The sequence below is a fragment of the Alosa sapidissima genome, chromosome 1, assembly GCF_018492685.1.
Source record: "Alosa sapidissima isolate fAloSap1 chromosome 1, fAloSap1.pri, whole genome shotgun sequence".
Classification (NCBI taxonomy): domain Eukaryota; kingdom Metazoa; phylum Chordata; class Actinopteri; order Clupeiformes; family Clupeidae; genus Alosa; species Alosa sapidissima.
The window spans coordinates 17,233,790-17,251,004 of NC_055957.1; the positions used below are offsets into that span (position 1 = coordinate 17,233,790).

Genomic DNA, 17,215 nt, shown 5'->3' on the forward strand with positions numbered 1-17,215 from the left:
CTAAGAGTGCCTGCATGGCACTAATGTTATGGCATAGGATATTTGTCCGCACTAACGGACGTGCTGCTAGGTTGGGAGGCAGTGTCAAATACATGGCACCGGGGAGGCAGCGTCAAAATACATGGCACTGCAGGAATTTTAGCCCACGTTCCGTTCCACCATGACTTCTGGTTCATGACAAGTTCTGACAGTTCTGGTTCATGACAAGTTCAACCATCAGAAAATCATGGCGGCATGGATAGGAGGAACTAATAAGCTTGGAGGCATACGATTCCCATGGAGCGAAAAACATTTAAATTGTTATTGATTCCCATCCCTATTGGTGAGGTTATGCTGTGGTTCTTTATATGTATGTGTGTCTGTGTGTGTGTGTGTCAGACCACACCGTTCTGAGCAACGTATCTCACCATTTGTGCAGTGGACTCTTACCAGAGGTGGCTTCAACTTTGGCTTCATAAAGTAAGTCCCATCATCTAGGCTACTTGTGCACTTCATACAAGTGATTTTACAAATTACCTGGTCTACCTGGCTGAAGACTTGTGCTAATAGGAGCAACCAAACATATGGAGGGACTGGAACAAAAATGCACTAACATTTTTACTTTCTGAAACGGAGGTTTTCCAGCTCTAGCTTTGTAACTGTATTTTTACTTTCTGAAACGGAGGTTTTCCAGCTCTAGCTTTGTAACTGTACAAAGCTAGAGCTGGAAAACCTCCGTTTCAGAAAGTAAAAATGTTAGCATGGCTGCAGTGTGCCCTTACAGTGTTTCCCATACATTGACTTGTTTGTGGCGGCCCACCACAATATCAACATTGACCACCACGCAATGATTTTCCAGGTTGTAATAAATTGTGCTTAAGTCTGGTTGGCATCATAACCATGCTGTGCTAATTTGTTTAAAAACTGTTGCATTCAATTTAATTCTGCAAACCAACCACCACAAATGGAATTCAATTCTTTGGGAAGCACTGCCTTACCTCATGAAGGGGAGTTGACATTGTACATGGCATGTGCTGCACTCGTTGCTAGGTGGCTCTTGGTTGTGCTAATGTCCCAAACATGTTTGTTGTGCTTGTCGTCGGGCTCAGCGCAATATACCATATATATATATATATATATATATATATATATATATATAAAATGATTTCCAGCACGCCGCAGTCAAAGTTCAACTTCGCCCGCGGCACGTGCAAGAGCGGCAAAACGCTGCAGCAACAAGCCAGTTCTTGCACGTGCAAGCCATTGGAAATAATAGATTTCATAGCGCAGCGCTGCCGCTTGCGCATACAATGTGAACCCCCCCCCTCTAGTCAAGTCTGCAGTGTGATCTTCCCTCATGATTCTCTAGTCAAGTCTGCAGTGTGATCTTACCTCATGATTCTCTAGTCATGTTTACAATGTGATCTTACCTCATGATTCTCTGCTGGGTCGCTGATGATCTGGTCCGTCGGGTGGCTCGCCCAATTCCTGCTGTAGTGGCACTGTTGACACTTCTGGGTAACGTAGAAGAACCATCCGTCGCGCTCCGTACTGATGCTGCATTCGCTGCAGCACGCTAGGCACTCCTTGAACAGCTGCAGCAGGCACTCCAACTTCACGACAACCTCGTCTGCACTAACAAAGACCAGGAAGCAAGAGAATCGAGTTGCACAAGGAGGGTCTGACATGTAGCAAAAAAGTGTCATCACATGTATTTCCGATAGGAGCGCAGTTTACAAAAGATACGCAGACTATAAAAGAGGTCTAAAATATGTGTGAGCCTTGCAATTTAAATGCTTCATAAACATGTCAGCTTACCTGCTGTGGTTCAACTCCTCACTCTTTACAGGTGTAGGCCCAGGCACAGCAGCTACGATGCTCTGAACTCTTAGTGCAATTCCTGGTGACAGTGAATTCTGATCAAAACTGCAAAACGTACACAGCAAAATCACAACTGTCAAATTTTACTTTCCATAAAGTCCCCTAAAGTTACTTTACTTATTATTATGATCATTAGTATGTTTATCCATTTAGCAGACACTTTTGTCCAAAGTGACTTGCAGAATTGTGCTAAATATTAAACTTGTAGCCTGGGTGAACCCAGACGAACCAGGTCCATCTGGAAAAGGAACAGATTGAAGTCTGTTTCTTAACTTTGCTGTTTTACCGCTTCCGAAGGCATAGCCAGAAGTGAAAGTAAACTTAAATGTTTGTGCATTAAAGTCTTATAAAATCATTTCAGAAGTGCAGCAGACATATTTTTCTTGGAATGAATGGTTTTAAATACAGTCGTTTACACAATTTACTCAAGAAAATACATGTTTCTGGGTTTTTGGTGATTCGGAAATGGCCGTCAATCGGCTCCTTTCCAGACCAACCTGCAGAGCAATATCAGATTAGTTAGTTCATCTGTGTTCACCCTGGCTATAAAAGTTGACCATTAGAGACATCATGGGCGCCTTTGATCTGGTGGTGAGCTTGAACAGGCAGTTCCAACCACGCCTCTAGAATGGCCAACGGCCTGCCAAACAGAGTTCCATCTTTTCTGCTATGCTGCAGCATGGATCACCTCATCTCAGTGACATAAAATTTCACATAACTAAACTTAATAGGTACAACAGCTTCAGTGTGATAGTGGTGTTATGTGAGTACGTTTGGGATCACCAATATGAAGAGGACGACTGGCCAAAGCAGAGAATGACTTTTGCAACTCTCTTGGGCAATGTACAAATGTTCAATTACATTATAATTTACCAGAGCAATAAATCACAATTAGGTGTAGGCCTATTTACATATTTTTCTACTGGCAAGTGCTACATAGGATAGCACACCTATTCTTCACCATTCTAAGTAAAGCTGTTCGCAAATAAAGCAGTTTGCTGTCCTAACACATTTTGTGACTTCCGCTGCTGACCGGAAAATACGTTTTCACCCGGAAATAAAGTCGTTTGTTTACCAACATTTTGATTTGTCCCTTCAAGCTCAGACTAAACATTTCAATTGGTAACTCGTCTAGCTTGCTTTCCCCACTTAGTGCCCCTTTCCTGACATGTAACTATTTCTTAACAGCTTTTCTTTATTTTGCAATCATAACATACGTTAGGCTACACATTTACTTTTAACCAGCCCTGCTAGCTTCTAGCTCGCAAACTTACAGGCCCAGTTGTTTGTTCAAAGGCCCTAAAATAAGCAGAATTGCTGTAGGCTATAACATATTTACAAGTAAAGCGTACTTCTAATGTACAGTGGCAAAGCACCTACAATTGAATAACGCTAGTAGTTTGGATCAATGAATCCAAATGCTAAATGAATCATCAATAACATTGTTACCTAGGGGCCCATAACGTTACAGACTAAATGTTACCACATTACAACTCGGACACCAAAACAGCATGCTATGCAGCCTACCTAGCTATGATGTTTTTAACGTTAGCCAACAACTAACGTTACCGCTAAATGCTGCTACAGAGATGGCTGCTAAGTGGAGTCCAACACAAAGGGCTCAGGGAACACTGTTGAACGGTTCGACTGTAGCAGCTAGGTCAAATAGCAACATCACCCACCAATCTAGCAGGAAAAGAGCAAGATCTTCGTCTGTCTTCATGCATTTCAGTTCTCTGAGGTTCCTCCACCGCTGAAACCCCACGCCGATGTTCACGCGACTCTTCGCCCTTGCCAAGTCATATCCTTTCTTCTTCAGTTTCTGTTCCTCTGATCTTATCCTCTTTGGCTGTTTTCTAGGTGGCGGTTTATCGGCCATCTCTCCGTGTTCACTACGTCCAGATGTAATATGGAGTTTAGAGCTCTACTGTGAAAGACAGGCTGGAATCTCCTCTTTCCCCTACCTCTCTGCTGTGCATGCGTTGAAGAGATTCTTGATGCTGATTGGTTCCCTGCATTCAGTTTAGGCAGCCAATCGCTTGACCTGCAAATCCAACTCCATCCTTTATGTAAACATGCCACAACAACACATTTGATCTAGTTTAGGCATACGAATTACCCTTAGTAGCTCGGCAATGCATGTTCACATAACATCACATCCAGAATGCATCACTGATGAGTCAGTTAGCAGATGCTAACTTTATTATTTTTGTAGACCTTCACAGATACTGAATCAACGCTTGCATTGCAATGATGTGAGCTGTCCACATCGGAGATTTATGAGTTATCAATTTGCTGAACTGTAAATGCAACATAGGGACTGTTTTAACTCAAAACTATAGGCCTAAGGGCAGTCACTTCAAATAACAATTAAATTAGTCATACATTTAGTAAGTGTGTAGTTTGATGGCACATTTGTGTACAAGTTGTCTGTGTGAAAGGGGTATGGAATGAATAAATACATATTATTTCATTCATAAATAACGAATAAATATTAATCTAGTAGGTGAGTCATAGCAGATGCCCATTTTCTTGGTTGGTATTCCAAAATACAGACTTTTTTCATATTTTCTAAACTTTTTAAAAAGGCTATTTCAACAATCCTTCTTAGGGACCATTTTCCAAGTCTTTATACAGATGGTTTTCTTTCTTTCATGTGCAACAGATGTGCAAAACGTGTCTTGGTTCATTGCCATTTGTGTTTATTGAGTCAGACCTGTGGGGTATACTACGAATCTCGATTAGTGGGTTAGCCAGGGTATGCTGTGACACGAAAGTGGATCTGTTTTAGTGTCGCTATATCACCATGGTATCTTATGCTGTCAACCAAACCTGGTCGGGAGGAGGTTATGTGCTAAGTTATAGCTCAAATCGTGTAATCTACCGCCCACTGACCAATCAATTGTCTTAAAAACGAAGTTCTCACGTGTAGGATTCTGTCATATCTTACAGGTGGAGCTCCGACTCTACTAACATTTTGTGGGACAGCCGTGGAGCTCCGGAGCCGCATGCTGCTCTTTGATCCCTCGGATGCGGCTCAAATAATAATGAGTAGGCCTATTTAATTAAAATGTATTTTATTTTAGTTCGTAGGTCTATCTGAGTAATTTATATAACTTCCCACTTCACTTGACTCCGTAATCGTAGCCTGAACAATACTGTTACATTCGTGGTTCGTTGCATGTCAATATCAAACAAAATCACCGATTTCCCTCCGTTTAAGTCAACGAGAACACTTGTTATTGTTGATGTGCGCACTTTCTGTAGGCTAGATAAGGAAAATGTCAAAAAGGAAACGTCAGCGACCACAGCTTTCGAGCGCGAACACAAGCAGGCTGAAATGGAAAAGTTTCCATCCGAAGACTGATTCTGAAAACCCGAAATGAACTGCTCGTTATCGCACACTGCAACGAGTTAGTATTGCTCTGTTAACCCTATTCCACTTGCATGTGAGAAATCTTTCTCACATATGAAAAATATAAAGACAAACCTGCGCTCACGTTTAAGGGCAATTCCGCGCAAAACTGTCATATATCCATAACGCCAACTAATAGCCTACCATGGATGGATGTGACAGTTTTGCGCGGAATTGCCCTTAAACGTGAGTACAGGTTTGTCTTTGTATTTTTTCATATGTGAGATGAAATGATGACAGCCTCAATTCTTGCATGAAACTTCACCTTACTGAATACATCCAGACTCCAAGGCCATCACCAAATCTAATCTCTGGTAGGCCTAATGTTCAATTTTGCCAATGACATGTCAATGAAAATTGAGTAAATTGTGAACTATGATTAGCCTACTTTCCATACCAAAGGACACTGGGAAAATAGGGGGTGGTGTTTAGCCTACATGGGAAGCCTAAGTCCTATACTTCTGTCATTCCACTTTACATTTCAAGTTACTTGCACAATACTTTTAAAACTAGTAGAACGTGTATTAAAAAATCCTCTGTTGAATGAAAATAGCTGTATGTTAAATATCCAAACTTTTTCTTGTAACCATATTTATGTGGCTCTTCTGAGATTAAAAAAAAACAAAAAATTGGTAAAAGTGTCTCTCCAGGCAAAAAAGGTTGCCGACCCCTGGGTTAGCGCTTCGGACTTGTAACCGGAGGGTTGCCGGTCCGAACCCCGATCAGTAGGCACGGCTGAAGTGCCCTTGAGCAAGGCACCTAACCCCTCACTGCTCCCCGAGCGCCGCTGTTGTTGCAGGCAGCTCACTGCGTCAGGATTAGTGTGTGCTTCACCTCACTGTGTGTTCACTGTGTGCTGAGTGTGTTTTACTAATTCACGGATTGGGATAAATGCAGAGACCAAATTTCCCTCACGGTATCAAAAGAGTACATATACTTATAATTTTGGATCTCGAATGCACTTTAATAGTGCTGTGCGTGCAAATATCCCACTATGGACGTGCATACCATACAACAACTGATGACATGATTTATTTGATGTTATAGGTTAGACACAAAAAATTACCGCAGTGTAGATTAAGCTATCGCTCATGAATGCGGAAGTAATTGTTTTTAAATAGAGGCGGTCTTGTGCGTCTCCACGTTTCACGATTGGCCAACGTCATCCCAACACCAAGAACGCGCAAAGATCTGAGCTGAAAGCCTAGTTTGACAAATAGATCACATAACTGCTATTGTAGTATCACTTAACGTATACCCCGGAGTCAAGGCTTTGTGAAGCCTCGATATGTCTACATAGCCTAGATATGTCTAACATGCTTCGTAGTGTACCCCACAGGTCATACAACACAGCAGATTAACGGAGGTTAGGATGTGGAAGCCTCTACCTCTACGTGACGGCCTCATAAGCCCGTAATCTGGCCCAATGGAAGGGTAGCTAATTTTTTATTTTTTATTTTTCACAAACTGAGAAATGACTTCAAAAGAGAGGTTTATGTTGGTGTGTGTTGAACTCACAAAGTATTTCCACCCCCCCCCCCTTTCAAAAACCCACCTACTACGTAAAAACTTAATACAATCTTACATAAATGAGTTAGGGCCACAAAGCAAAATTACAAAGGAATAATGACCCAAGTTTGATCATTTGAGTTTCCCCGTTCAGTCCGACTGCACCTGTTCTTCCTGGTCAATCACTGTCATCACCTCGGATGGCTTATGTTTGCGCTGGATGTGGTTCTTGAGGCTGACGTTGTGGTTGAAGCACTGCCCACAGTCCTGGCACTTGAAGGGTCTCTCGCCTGTGTGGAGGCGCATGTGGGACTTAAGATGTCCTAACTGGTTGAAGGACATATCACAGACCTCACAGCTGTAGGGCTTTAGTCCTGTATGTACCACCTCGTGTCTCTTGAGGTGATGGGGATCGCGGAAGCCCTTGTCACAAACATTGCAGAAAAACCTGCCATGTTCCCAGTGGGTCCTCCTGTGAGAGCTTCGACTAGAGCAATCCTCAAACCGTTTGGGGCACTCGGAGCAGCGGTACTTCAGCCTCTCCCCCTGGTGGGTCTCCTCGTGCTCCTGCTTGTCTTTCAGGAACCTGAACTTCTTGTAGCAGTATTGACAGGAAAGCACATAGTCTTCAGTGTGCACACGACTGTGTCTACGGAGGCCTGCCTCATTGATGCAGCGCTTTCCACAAGTCAGACACACGAACAGCTTCACCTTGTGATCACAGACATGCGGTTTCCGGCCTTCATGTGTATTGATGAATTTGCCACAGTCTGGACAAAGCTCACGTTTACGTTGATAACCATGAAATTGCTCCACATGGCTCTGCAGGCTGTCTAGATCACTGAAGTAGATGGCGTACTTTGGACGGTGCCATCTCGTTTCATTTCTGGTGCCTCCGTGGTCACTGCTGCCCACAGAACCCTGGTCTCTAACGCTACAGCTGCTGCCTAACTCATTAACTCCATCGCTGGTGGCCTCCTGGATGCCACTGGTGATGGCATGCTGGCTGGCAGAAGTGATGACCTCTTTACTACTAATGCTGTTTGAATCCTCAAAACGATCCCTGGAAGCAGTTTGTTTGTTATTGCTGTTGGCGTCTGGGATGCATGCATGCTCAGCTGCTTGGCTAACATCACAAGAGCTCTCTTGGTCTGCAGCAGAAGGGGCCTCTGGGCTGATTGTGCGTTGGGTTTGTTGGTCGCCTGTGCAGAGCAGCTCCTGATTGCACTTAATACAGCAGTAGAGCTGAGGGTGTTTCTGCTTGAGGCAGCGGGCACTGGTCTCTTCCCCACAGTCACAGCACCACGCAACTTGGATAAGCTCCTCCTCTTCATCCTCCTCCTCCTCCTCAAACTCTTCATCCGATGCTTCTGTGACTTTTTCAGTATCAGGAGCCCACTCATCATCGCTGTCCTTCCTTTTCCTCTTGGTTGGCTTCGGTTTCTCCTCTTCTTCTTCTGACATATCCTCCTCCTCTACCTCTTGTTCCGTCAACTCATAACTTTCATCGGTCTCTTCTTCCTCCATCCTCTCTTCCTCCTGTATCTCCTCCTCTTCCTCATCTATATTGAAGGTAATCTCCTCCCCCATGTCTATAGCCATGTCTTCAGAGGAAGTCACTACAGGCTCCTCTTCTGCCTACAAGAAACAAGAATCATTCATTAAATGTATTGATATTATTGTATTATATGTCATTAACTCTTATCTGGTGTTTCTAGTGAATTCCCTACAGGGGACAATCCCCCCTGGAGCACTCTTTGGTATATTGCTGCATTGTAGCTGTCTCGTAAATGCGACTTGTAATTCAGAATCATATCACACATACGTCTAAAAATTGAGTTGGATGTGTTCCAGTTGTTGTCGTAAGAACTACAGTATGTTACGCTACCGTTTGTTAGCAATTGTCTGTCGTTTGCAATCGTTACCAGATATAGCAACACCAGTTTGTAATGAGGCATTACACAGCATTTACACCAGTAAACATCGTAGCAACATAGCAACAGATAGAGGTTGAACAGTATTGTTTCAGTGGCCCCTGGGATCAAACTCGCAATCAAAGATTGTAGAACATGGCTCTGCTCCGCTCTAGAATCTTTGCTCACAATCTCCTGGTGTTCCATTAGGAGGCTCTGGTCCCTGACCACAAGACTTCCACCACACACCACATCAGTCAGGCAATAACTAAACCATGCTCCACACCTTCCAACTTTGGCCACTTCTTAAACAGCATACTCTCCGCCAAAACACATTCATAAACACAGCAACTTTGTCTTAGGACAAAACTACAATGATCCAACAACCGCTGAATGGTTCATGAAGAGTAATCATACAGTTGGGATGTCCATCCTATCTGAAATAAGCACGAAAATATTCAAACTGAGCCAACCCTGTACCTTTGGACGGCCTGCTGGGTTAAGGGGCTGCTGGCTTGTCCACTCCCTGCTATTTCCACAGCTCCAGCACTGCTGCACCACGTAGAGAATGGACCCCTTGCGTTCCGTAGTGACGCTGCAGGCATCACTGCAGCATTTGAGGCACTTCCGGAACAGCTGTAGCAGGCTAGCAATCTTCACAACGACATCCGACATCAGGCCGTTCCTTCAACAACATAATTTTTGCACATAATTTAGAAAGGAATGATTCATTTTACATAATACATCTGACATAATAGCAATGCATGACAAACTCGAGGCAAGAAATCCATTTACCTGCCTTGTATGATGGCAGCGTTGCTGTTGGGTTCTGTAGACAAAGATCGATAAACGATCCAACTTTAGTACAAAGGTTTACTAAACCATTTACATAAATAAATAAATACATCTGATATATTTTCACTTCTTGTATCTTGTATGTGAGCCATGTGAAAAAGAAAAAATACTTTGCCGTAGCCTTTCACAATTTTTTCAGGAATTATACTCTGATGGTCATTCCGTGTCAATTCAGACAAAATCCAGGAAAATGGTTGCTGCATCGTCTCATATTTTTCTCATATTTGTCTACCTAATATTTAGGTCCCAAAACTAAGACCTGTTAAACATTTTTGTTAAATTCCAATGTTCTCAATTGTTTTCACCCTTGACTTTCTATAATTTTTACACGTTCATAAATGCCTTATCTTCGAGGCCATGTTTGGCTTTTGAACACAGACATGTTCTCAGTATGACTGGACTGTCAAAAGTTTGTACTGCATCCCATTCGTTTTATATAAGGCCATAGATATGGAACAAAATGCAAAACTAGTGATATGAGGGTCTTGTAGAGCCTTGTAGAAAATCAAAGGGAATGTCATACAAACCTTTAATGCTTCAGTCATACTGAGAACATATTTGTCGACTTCCACCCTAAACAGTTTGGGCTGCGTATAATACCTTTTCTTATATTATATGTCCAAACATTGCTTGACAGATAATGTGATTTTCAAGCTGTAAAACTGAGGTAATTTCAAGGGTTGAAAATAATATAAAGATATTGGATTTGAACAGAAATATTTTCCAGGGCTTGGTTTTGGGACCCATTCTTGAAATAGACGAGGTTTAATATAAACAAAATCTGAGATGGTGCTGCAACAAACAACCTTATTTGATCTGACATGGAATTACAGCTGAAACATCTTGGTGAATCTCAGTTCTAGCACTCATTTGTGTTATACACATACAAATGCGATTAGGTGCTTTCTTCACTGGACCGAACTCATACCGCATTGTGATGTCCAAACCGTAGTGTGAACCGAGCAGTGACTTCCCTGTACCGTTAACATCCTAGCAGGTTGCACCAGGAAGTCTAAACCCTCGCCAAGGGAGATGTGTGTCACTGCAGGAGTCTGAGTGGCTGGAACAGGAACAGAAACACACACACACACACACACACACACACACACACACACACACACACGAGGCCAGAGGCCCGGAGTCTTTGTAATATCCCACCCACTGACAGGTGCCATGATAAGGAGATAGTCAGTGTTAATCACTTCACCTGTCCCTGGTCATAATGTTATGGCTGATCCGTGTATATGATTGAAATATGTTACTATTTTCAAAAAGGATGACAGAAATATGGACTAGTCGCAGAGCTGGCATGGTATTTTGCCTGATACAAACACATAACATCTTTTTGTAATGAAAACCATTGGATTAAGAAACGTTAGTTAAAGATTGATCAAAAACGTTGGATCAGCCCAGTTTAATCCACAAAAGAGCATTTGTGATCACCTGCAATTCTGTCATGTATTATGTTTCACTAGCATTTAATCTACAGGGGGGTACATATCACATACTAACAATTGTGCTACTGTTCTAACAACAACAACATACCTTTGCTTTGTGCATGGAGAGGCATACTCTCAGATGAACCAGTTCCTACGGTCACCATTTCTTGCTGGAGATCACACTGAGGTTCGATGCTGTGTTTCTCCAGGGACTGAGAACATACCAACGGAAATAGGCCTTCATTAGTGGTCTTGCTCAAAAGTTTTTGGCTGAAAGGTTCTTGTACAACAGCAACTAAGAGCAGTCTGACACATATTCTATAAATGTGCTATTAATACTCAAGTACACAAGATGATGCCACTTACTTCCACCTTACTTAAATGCCGTTAACACAAGGAACAATAATAAACACAAATATTGTATAGAAACATTTAACCTTATAATGATGGCAGAAAACTACCTGCTTTAGATGTCCACTAACAATACACCTATAGCATTGTAAGTATGCATATCAAAGACTGGTTTCCAGACTCACTCCTTTGTGTCACTTTGTGAAGAGACTGGTCTCTCACAATTGGGAAACGTTTCTAACTCTAGCGTCGTAACAAGCTTAGACTTTGTTAACTTTAAAGTCATTGGTCCAACCTAACCAATTAGATTGATCAGGGATACCTAATGTCACTTCCTACTTCACCTAACTTTTATAAACTGATTAAAAAAAACACTGCCAGTCAGGCAATAATGTATTTAGGCCTACATTTGCCATAGATACATTTTTCTGACTGCAATGTTTTGATGTTTGCAGGCGGTGCTACTACTGTTTAAACACATTCACTTGATTTTGAAACTTGTCACAAAAACGGTGTAATTGAGTGGTATTATTGTTTCGAGCAGGTGTCCAAAATGCTGCTACACAAAAAAAGTAAAAGTGGCTGGGGCATCTTCTATGCTAATTTAGTCAGACTCGTCAGTCATGCTAGTTACAGCTGGGTACTTCTCCACGAGACAGATTTTTACCTTGACCAGAAATATCATGACATTTTAGTATCGGCAGATATTGTGGCACGAGATCTCATCACACCCCTAGCATTGATGCCACACTAGTATCAGAGATACTTGGTGGACGTGGCCAGGCTACATAAATAAAGGACATGTAATGAATTCATATTTTGATTGCTGTTCTCCTCTCTGGAGTTCCTTCCTCTCTTTGCTGACAGTTTGAAATGTTGAGTTGATTGAATTTAGCAAGATATGTTTAGTCTGATTTGATCAAATTCACCATTGCAAAAAGATGCAAACTTGTTTATGCATTTGTAACTTCAGAGAAATTCAGGTGCTAATTTAAAGGGGGGGGTTTTGCTAATCATTTGATTTTTGGAAGTATTGTTTATATTTCTACTGATTTTACAGAAAAAAATATTGTCTTGCTTCACATATTTTAGAATTATATGTGCAGGACATTTCTTTATGTAGAGCAGGGGTGGGCAAACTTTTTGACTCAAGGGCCACATTGGGTTTTGAAAATTGGCCTGCGGGCCGCACAACAACCAGACCCAGATTTTTTTTTTGTAGCCTATAATTTAGTATCAAAAGTATTTGTTTTAAATATTAAATTGCTTAAAAATACTGCTAATTTGATGCTGTTGAAGAAATGTATAAATTGTGCACTGTCGCTTTAACGTTTTTAAATTCACGTTATTTCTCAATGATCTTCTGCCTGCTCCGCTATGGCTAGTGCTGTACCTATGGCTGTGCCCTCTCAGTTTTTAAATGGTCAGTAGTGGGAACTGCTGTTGCCTTCATGATTTCCTTTTAAGTTTCTTATAAGGAGGAGATATGAATTATCAACAATGACAAGCCAGCTGGAACCTGCCACTCTCTCTCTCCCTCTCGTGAGCGCAGACGCGTTCCCAATTAAATGGATCGCATTACGTTCACGTTAGATCTGCTGAAAAGGAGATAACTAAGAGTAGGCCTATCATCTCTATTTAACATGATGTTTTGACATTGACATTGAAAACATTCTCTAAGGAGAGTGAAAAGCAGTTTTCAGTAAAGCTAACCAACGTCGTCTCTATCGCAGGAAAAAAAATAGCGAGCAACCTGATAACCAAATTAAATGCTCGGCGGGCCGGATGAAAGTGCTTGGCGGGCCGGATGCGGCAGTTTGCCCACCCCTGATGTAGAGAGAGCTTGAAAGTGGATCTGAAGAATTTGCACCATTTTCTTTCAGTCTTCAAAAACTCTCTATTTAGGGATTAGATTTTGTTTCCATGGTGCTTTTTAGACAGGTCATCTGCTGGAAACATTAGGCCTAGTTTTTGGTCAAAGTTTTCTTCATGGATTCCTGGTCAGAACCCCTATTGGAACAGATTAAAACGTATTGTCCAAAAATCCAATATGGCCGCCGTATTCCAAAACGGCACATTTTTACACACTTTTCCTATGCTATGGGGACATTTCCAGTAACAACAGTGTCATTTTAGCAAAAAACTGTCATTTTCTATCAAATACATATTTACAGAGGTTAACTGATGATTTTAAAACCCTAAAGTATTTTCTAACAATTTTAAATCATTAAAAAAAATCATAACTTTGTCAGATATTTGTCAAATATCAGAAATAATCCAATTTCCTTCAAACATACCTTTGTATCAACTTGGATATAACTAGTTTTAAACTTCCATTTGGTATTTATGGCCTGCAGGCCTCACTGACCTGAGCTCATGCAAGTCAGAAAGGGGAAGATTCCATTGAGGAAAGGTTCCAATGGGGGCTTGCATAGAAGCAAAGAGGGGGAGTGAGGTTTTTTTTGTGTGTGTGTTTTAATGTACAGAAGTGCATATACAGTCCATCTGATCAATAAGTATGTGCCTGGACTCAATTTTATACACTGACAATTTTTTCACCCATTAATTTGTAATGGCCAGTCATTTTTGACCGAAAATACACATGGGCGTTCTATTAACGTTTTTCATGTGACGTATTCTAGGTTCTATTGTTTACATCAGAGCCCGTCTAATAATTAGACATTCTCTGTTTACATCAAAGATTCTAGAACAGAATCTGTATTTCAGCAATGTCAACATTTCAGGCATCAATAAACAAGGATACAAGGAAGTTTATTGTCACATGCATATAGTTACTGGAAGTAAGAAATGCAGTGAAATTATGTCTGGTGTCAGCCTATTTGTGCAAAGTGGGGGGGGGGGGGGGGGGGTAAAAAGTGCAGTAAGAAGAGGGGTTTAGTAGATTAAGTGGCAAGGGCTGCATAAGAAAGGTGAGGGAGGATTGGAATTGGGGGGGGGGGGGGGGGCACCAACAAGGAGCACCCAAGAGCAACAGGGGCAAGGAAAAACTCCCTTACCAAGGAAGAAACCTTGGGCAGATCCACGGCTCAAGGGGCTAACCCAACTGCCAGGGGTCTTGGTGTGTGTGTTGGGGGGGATGACAGGGGAGATGTGATAGTGTGCTGTGTATGTGGGGAGAGGGCAGTGTGCAATATGTGTGTTGGAGAAGCTTCCTCATGAGACAATGTGCTGTGTATTGGGGGGGGGGGGCAACAGTGTGCTGTAAGTATGTTGGGGATGTGTGTTGGAGAAGCTTCCTGATGAAATAATATGCTGTGTATGTAGGGGAGGGGGGGCAGTGTACTGCAAGTATGGTGAAGGGACTTACTATTGCAAGCAGAGTAGAAGCTACTGTATAAATAAAGGTGATGATGAAACGTTATCCCATTGTTCAATATTTGATAGCCTGTCACAGGAACGTTATTTCGCTAAAATCGCCCTGATTTGGTGCATTGATCTGTATCGATAACGTTATGGGAGAACCTGCATGTAGCCTAATGGTAGCCTAACTTTTTTTCTCTGTTCAAAACTCGGTTTACACGAAGACGATAGACTTTCTTAGAAGCTGTGAAATTTGGCCAGAAAGGAACATGTCTTCCCTCTGAAAGTTGACACAAAATCAAACAATATTTGATAATTTAACTTCAACTGAACAGCGACAGGTTTTGCTAGGCAGTAGACTCAGCAGACGTTAAAACATGTAACATTAATGTAATCATGTAACATTAATGGCGTTAAAGTCATGAATCCTGTAACATAATAATATAATATTATAACATATAACAGCGATGGCTTATTCGAATACAATCTGCATGGATATAACCACCCAGAAAAACTCAGAATGTAAGTGATAAAGTTCAATAATTGTATGAAACTTTTTATTAGTTATCCATCGCAGCATCGGCTGTTATGCTAGCTCAGCCTTCACATATGCTGTTATTTTGGTCATGTGGACTTGATTAAACGGGTAAAGATAATTCATAAACTGCAGGCTATTTCTTACATGACTGAAGCAGTAGCCTAGGTTCACACAGTGGTGTTTGAGGTTGCTGTGTTAAGTTGTTGTGTGATCGCTAAACAATTCATAGGATCAAATCAGTTTATTTTGACATACGGAGTTAGTCTAACTGACCTGTGACGTTAGGCTAGCACATAAGCTTAACCCTATTCTGTTTTCATTTAACATTTGTTGTGATTATATAATCAAATGACACTCACGATAACTTGAAATAGAAGGACAGAAGATAGGTGATTGATGTCCACAAGCACGAATTTCACGAGACAAATTAGAACAAACTGTTCCGGTAAAAATATTCTTGCCATGTTTAAAATGCTGCACTTTTTCACTCTGGCAATTCATTTTTGGATGACTGTAGATAGTTGTATTTTAGCCTAAGTCTTCGTAGTACACCATTAGACCATCTTGAGAATAAAAGACTTCACAGAGCTGATACGATCATCCTCCACAACCATGAGGATAGGTAGGCTAAACGGTCGTTCGTCGTCTTTTTGCTTCTTATTGTAAAACCAACTGTTAGGGCCTACACATGGTTGGCATCCCGGATTTACTAGACCAATTTAGATTTGGAACTATTTTCGGGCATAGCACCGGCAAAGCACCGCTGCCAGGCGCAAAGACATCACGCAGCATCTGAAAAGAGAAGCCTTGGCCGATCTGCAAGCTGCAGCCAGGGGTACTTGTCTGAACTTTTGTACTTGAGTGTGGAGTGTGCAACCCATGCAGACTGAAATGGTGTTTGTGCTGTGCAGAGTGGGATAAAATACTGCCAAAGAGGAGCGTGACCGCACTTGTGTCACTGCTACCGACGACTTCTCAGCAATGACCCATTATCACAATAATTAGTATTGTTTGTGACGTTACCCTAAACAAAGATCAAACACTCATTTTGACATGGGAAGAATGGACGCGCTACAAATTAGCTAGGCTACTGTAATTAGCTGGTTGGTTGGGGACTGATTTGAGGGCCTATTCTGTCTACAGTCTGGAGTTGGTAACAATGCCCATGTACTAATGTTATGTCAGTTGAGTAAAACTCTTTGGTTGGATGGTCGATTACATAAACTTTACATGAACAGTGACTTCTTTGCAACTTTCTTATCAAATTTTGCAGTACACTCGAGTCAACAGAGCCATTGTATGTTAAGTGTAACCAAGCCCCACAATTATTTAATTCCACAGGTAACGGTAAAAGGTAAAGTCGTCATATTGTCAATAGGGTGCAACGGCAGCCTAATGAAGTTATACAATAAAACTGGAAGCGACAATGTGAGTCGGACTAACGTTTCAGTTATAACATTAGCAATGCACAACCTGTACTTACAGACATGGATAATGAACACTGTTCTGCCTCTGTACTGAAAATGGATGGGACGGCCGTACCCTTCAGATGTAACAGCATTTTTCTCGTAGCATACTGCATTTTCTCTTCGTAGTCCTCCGGTTTGAAATGCTCATCGCAGACACGATACCGATTGATTTTATCCACTGGTGTTGTTGCAGGAATGCCGAGGGCAGCAAGCCAAAGACTTCTTCGTTCCACTGGTTTTGGAATGCTGTGAAACATTGTGTTCGTGTATGTCCTCTGCTTGTTACCGCAGCCCTTCACACAGCAATTAACCATTTTCCCCAGTAGATGTGTAACCAAAGTCCTTTATCAACCGTCTCTGATATAAGTGTCTCTGGCGAAACTAACTTCAAAATACTAGCGCGCCGGTGTATTGCCGGAAGTTGAGAGTTTTCAGATGCTGCGTGATGTCTTTGCGCCTGGCAGCGGTGCTTTGCCGGTGCTATACCCGAAAATAGTTCCAAATCTAAATTGGTCTAGTCTAGTAAACCCCTTCGTGTTAATTTG

The 17,215-nt window shown here is 41.8% G+C and overlaps 2 protein-coding genes across 7 annotated transcripts in view; both read right to left on the minus strand.

The window, feature by feature from the left end:
- The window catches only part of LOC121724274, a 31,094-nt gene extending 26,428 nt beyond the window's left edge, over positions 1 to 4,666 (minus strand). For 3 of the 4 annotated variants that reach the window (XM_042110732.1, XM_042110722.1, XM_042110716.1), the window contains exons 1-3: positions 3,543 to 4,665; positions 1,798 to 1,905; positions 1,410 to 1,614 (exon numbers count right to left, since the gene is read on the minus strand). In XM_042110732.1, the coding sequence (XP_041966666.1) occupies positions 1,410 to 1,614; positions 1,798 to 1,905; positions 3,543 to 3,739 (510 nt within the window). In that variant the 5' untranslated portion in view covers positions 3,740 to 4,665. Of the gene's footprint in view, positions 1 to 1,409; positions 1,615 to 1,797; positions 1,906 to 3,542 lie in introns of all 4 variants that reach the window. The other variant, XM_042110739.1, reaches the window with a different exon arrangement.
- A 2,217-nt stretch (positions 4,667 to 6,883) lies between these two features.
- The window catches only part of LOC121717907 (zinc finger and SCAN domain-containing protein 2-like), a 34,907-nt gene continuing 24,575 nt past the window's right edge, over positions 6,884 to 17,215 (minus strand). For 2 of the 3 annotated variants that reach the window (XM_042102627.1, XM_042102636.1), the window contains 5 exons: positions 11,098 to 11,203; positions 10,481 to 10,612; positions 9,493 to 9,526; positions 9,178 to 9,382; positions 6,884 to 8,422 (listed from right to left, as the gene is read on the minus strand). In XM_042102627.1, the coding sequence (XP_041958561.1) occupies positions 6,935 to 8,422; positions 9,178 to 9,382; positions 9,493 to 9,526; positions 10,481 to 10,612; positions 11,098 to 11,203 (1,965 nt within the window). In that variant the 3' untranslated portion in view covers positions 6,884 to 6,934. Of the gene's footprint in view, positions 8,423 to 9,177; positions 9,383 to 9,492; positions 9,527 to 10,480; positions 10,613 to 11,097; positions 11,204 to 16,684; positions 17,142 to 17,215 lie in introns of those variants that run through there. The other variant, XM_042102643.1, reaches the window with a different exon arrangement.